The sequence below is a fragment of the Macrotis lagotis genome, chromosome 3, assembly GCF_037893015.1.
Source record: "Macrotis lagotis isolate mMagLag1 chromosome 3, bilby.v1.9.chrom.fasta, whole genome shotgun sequence".
In the NCBI taxonomy this organism is placed as follows: Eukaryota; Metazoa; Chordata; class Mammalia; order Peramelemorphia; family Peramelidae; genus Macrotis; species Macrotis lagotis.
In genome coordinates this window covers 289,991,222-289,996,150 of record NC_133660.1, presented here as the reverse complement: position 1 = coordinate 289,996,150, position 4,929 = coordinate 289,991,222, and the positions used below count along the sequence as shown (strand labels likewise).

General features: G+C 35.1%; 1 protein-coding gene across 1 annotated transcript; it reads left to right on the top strand.

The window, feature by feature from the left end:
* Positions 1–446: 446 nt before the first annotated feature.
* LOC141519468 (olfactory receptor 14I1-like) lies at positions 447–1,382 on the top strand. Its single transcript, XM_074231704.1, has one exon. It carries the CDS (start codon positions 447–449, stop codon positions 1,380–1,382), a length of 936 nt encoding a protein of 311 aa, XP_074087805.1.
* Positions 1,383–4,929: the final 3,547 nt, after the last annotated feature.

Here is a 4,929-nt window from a genome sequence, read left to right as displayed (position 1 = left end):
ATTGATATTTTTGTAGGTAAGTATTTCTATGAACACATATATCTTGGTGTGTATGTGTGTATATGTCTGCATGCAGGCATGCAGATGGATGAAATTCATTTCTCCCCCTGGTAGTGATAGTCATCTTTATTAACTCTGAAGTTGTACCTTTTACTTTCCTGATGTTCATCATGTCTGATTTCCTCAGACTATTCTGGAAAGTGAAGATCTAAAACTCTTCACTAGAATTTTTACATTCATTTTAGCTCATCATCCCTACTGCAAGTTCCACCCTCACCTGCATTTGACTTTAAAATACAGTGTGATTTCTCTTTTATTCAGATTTAAATGGATGGAATAATTTTTGAGTTCTTTCTGAATAAATATTTTAATTCTTCTTTTCATCACTTTTTTCTGCCATTCATAGTGTTATTTGGTGTTAGTTAAGTTCCAGCAGATCTACAGGGATGAACAACAACTCCATCATCACAGAGTTCCTCCTCATGGAGTTCTCCAGTGTGCGGGAGCTGCAGGTCCTACATGCTGTGCTGTTCCTGATGATTTACCTGGCTGCCCTGATGGGGAATCTTCTCACCATGACTGCAATTATTACTGACTCACACCTTCACTCTCCTATGTATTTTTTTCTGAGCAACTTATCCCTCCTGGATATCTGCACCATCTCAGTCATTCTTCCTAAATTCATTGTGAATTCATTTTCTGGGATTCATTCTCTGTCCATCCTTGGCTGTGCTATTCAAATCTTTTTCTTTACCTTTTTTGTATCAGCAGAGTTTGCTTTGCTTATGGCCATGTCCTATGACCGCTTTGTGGCCATCTGTCACCCCCTACACTATGACATCTTCATGAGTCCAGTGCGTTGTCTCTGGGCGGCATCTGGTTCCTGGTTCAGTGGGCTCATTTATTCAGCAGTCCACATAGGTAACATGTTCCGCCAGCCCTTCAGAGGATCCAATGTGATACACCAGTTTTTCTGTGATGCCTCTCATATCTTGAAAGTCTTACCTTCTGAGGTGTTTAAAAGTGAGTTTGTCTTAGTTGTGCTAAGTTTAAGTGTTTTCTTATTCTGCTTTGCCTTTTTAATTGCTTCATATGCTCGCATCTTCTCCACTGTACTCAAGATTCCTTCTGTGGAAGGGCGCTACAAGGCCATTTCTACTTGCTCCCCTCAGCTAATTATCCTACTGCTGTTTATCATTTCTATAATGCTTGTAGGTCTGAAGCACCCATCAGAAACATCACCTATCCAAAACCTTATCATTGCAGTGTCCTATACAACATTGCCTCCACTGATTAACCCCATCATCTATAGCCTGAGGAATCAGAACATTACAGCTGCCATGGGCAAGATGATCAGGAGGATGGTTTTTTCCCATCCTTGAAAAACCTTAAAAAAAACCCAACATGGAGATTATATATATTTGCACAGTCAAATATGCAAAACAATGGCTAAATGATGGCCTAAAGGGAGAAGAGGCAACCCAAACAAAGCCACCCAGGAAAATGGCCTTTTAGTTGTAAGATTACCTGGAATAGAATAAATCCAGCATTTATTTTAGGATAATATGAACCCATTCTACCAATGGTTGTTGTCCATGGTGGAATTGTCATGGTACTCACCCATTGTCTTTGGGCATTAGTGTCTGTCATCAGAAGGATCAAAGGAACAATACTTCATTCCCTCAACAGTAATAGATAATCTTAACCAAAAGTAGCCATCAGAATGGTTATGCTATTTGTACCCCCAGGAGGGATCTTGCCATCTCACTTTCTTTACTTCCATTTATCTTTTTTTTGTGAAATTGCTCTATTCTTTCCTTGCATGTTGAAGACATATTCATCTTTCCAGATACATATGTCAATATATACAAATGTGCACATGTGTGTAAGTGTGCGTTTTTTCTAGTTCCTTTTTCAGGACTTAAACTCTTCCATCCTATTTTTGCTATTTTAAAGATAAGAGGGGCAGCTAGGTGGTTGGGATGGCTAGGTGGCACAGTGGATAAAGCACCAGCCCTGGAGTCAGGAGTACCTGGGTTCAAAACCGGTCTCAGACACTTAATAATTACCTAGCTGTGTGACCTTTGGCAAGCCACTTAACCCCATTGCCTTGGAAAAACCTTAAAAAAAGATAAGAATATTAGCTGTATGACAACTATAGTCCTATTATTTCTTTTTTGAGGCTGTGATTTTGTACAAAATCTTTGTTCAGCCCTCAAACTGAAATTATTCTTTGTTACACCTAATTTTTAACAATTTATATTTTTTCTGATGTGGTTAATATTTTTATTTTATATTTGTTTTAGTAGCATTAATTGATTATTTCTCCTAGTAGATTTCCCTGTTCCTTTTCCAATTGCATTCTGCCAGGTTATCTGCTAAAATTAATGACTCTTGTAATGATCATATGTATTCCAATTGATAATCTTTGAAGCTCCAATTATGTAAAATATTTAAATTGGCTCTAGTCCAAGAGAAATTTGTGAAGTGAATTTTAAAAATGCAACCACCTCAGGGGATTATTTATACTAATTAGAACTAGCTATACTCCTTGATAGCAAATTCTGTTTTCTTTTTTTTTCTTATTTGTAGAACTTTTCTTTGCATATAATAGAAGTTTCTTAAATTAATGTATTTAATTTCTAGCTTCATGAGAAGAGAAATCTTCCTTAACTTTATATTTAATTACCACCTAATAGCAGTAGAGATAGATGGAAGAGAAAAGACAGGGACTCAGTAAGCTTTCAAAAATTCCAATAACTTTAAGATGATTGGCAAACGAGTTCTAAGGTGCTATAACCAATAAATGATGGGTTACAGAAAAACCTGGGGAGACTTATATGAGCTGTAGAAAAAGGCAGTATCATAGTGCTCACCCATTGTCTCAGAACATTGTACACAATAATATCAATGTTGTAACATGATCAATAGTGAATGACAGCTATTCTCACCAACTCATTGATTGAGGATGTATAATAAATAATGTTGCAAAATAGAATTGCTATTCTCCAACTTCAGGTCAAAACCTCATTTTTAAACTTCATTGATTTCTTTTGTCTTGGGAGGTTTTTATCTGTTTTCTTTTCTGACATGTTTAATATGGAAATAAATTTTGCATTACTGCACATGCATAATCTACATTAAGGTGCATGCCCTTTTAAGGAGGAAACTGGGGGGATGAAGAGAGTGAGAGAATTAGGAGTTCAACAGTTTAATAATATTTATAATGTTACTACTAGGAGTATGAAAGAAAGTTTGTAACTGAGTGGTGAATGTTGGATGATGCTAAAAAATAAAATTAGATAATGGAAAGACAAATGTTCAATTATCTCATCAAAATTGGATGTCAAATTAGTGACAAAGTAGGGGGGAATCACTTGTTATGTTCGAACTTTTCCCCTCCTCTGATTTAAAGAAGAAACTACTGTATATCTGAAGAAATTTAGCTTTTTTACTGAAAATCAAGACAGTTAAGAAAATTGGGGCTGGGGGGGGCGGAGTAAGGACTTTTAGATGGCTGTATAGAATAAGATTAGGAGGGTGGGGGAGAACATGGGAAGAGAATTTTAGAATATTAAGCAAAATAAGCAATAAGAGATTACGACGAAATGTTATAGTAACTGGGATTGGTCAAGAAGAGATGCTAAGAAGGAAAATAGTGAGCAAAAATAAGATAGAGGGAAATTCACACATTGTAATTAGAAGTTCATCAAATCTATAAGAAAACAAATGGTTCACCCATTGATAAAGGGTCAAAAATATGAACACAGTTTTCCAATGAAGAAATTAAAATAATTTTCAATCATATATTAAATGCTCTCAAATATTTGCTATTGAGTAGAGAAATGAAGATTAATCTACCTTAAGATATCATTTTACACCTACCAGATTGCTAATATGACAGAAGTGTAAAGTGACAAATCTTAGAGAAGACATGAAAAATTGAAAATCTAATTCGCTGTTTGTGGCATTGTGAATTGATTCAATGATTATGGAGAATAATCTGGAGTTATGCCCAAAGAGTTATTAAAAATACCTCTGCTTTGTGACTAAAATTACATTTTATACAGTACCAGCAAAATTATTTTAGGAATGACTTAGAGAATGTTATTTGATCTATCATAAATTTTGAAATTAACTGTAAGTGGAATAAGAAAAAAGATACTATGTGTATCCACAGAAAGAACTGATAACTAGAAGTATACATAGAACAATTTTACATCCCCCCACTTACATATACTCACACTCAGTCACACAAACCACAGGCACACGCACATATAGTCACATACAAATAGTATTAAAATAGCTTCTATGTTCATGAGAGATAACCAAATATTCTAAATACAATTTCTTTGGTATTACAAAAGACTATAACATAACTGATGAGTACATCTTATCCATCAATAAGTTATCTTACAGTGGGACGACACAATTGCTATTTGTTCAGTCATCTGTTAGAGCCCCCCACCATCAGCTGTCTGCAATTACCATGAGAAAGTCCACATTGTTGACTTCTATATAATTAAACATACATTATTAATTTACATTAAACATGAGATTCTTATGTAAATATCTCATTCCCTTTAGAACCAGAGCAAAATGCTATAAATGTTGGGCAATGTTAATATACCTTCTCATTTTCAAATAAATTCTTTTTTTTTTTTGGTTAAGTTTTTCAAGGCAAATGGGCTTAAGTGGCTTGCCCAAGGCCACACAGCTAGGTAATTATTAAGTGTCTGAGACTGGATTTGAACCCAGGTACTCCTGACTCCAAGGCTGGTGCTTTATCCACTATGTCACCTAACCCCCCCATCATTTTCAAATAATAGATGTTAAGTAGATTTTTACTTTTAGTCATATATTTATACACACATATTTACACATATACTTATAACTGTTCCTTTCCATAAACATGTGATAAGAGTCACC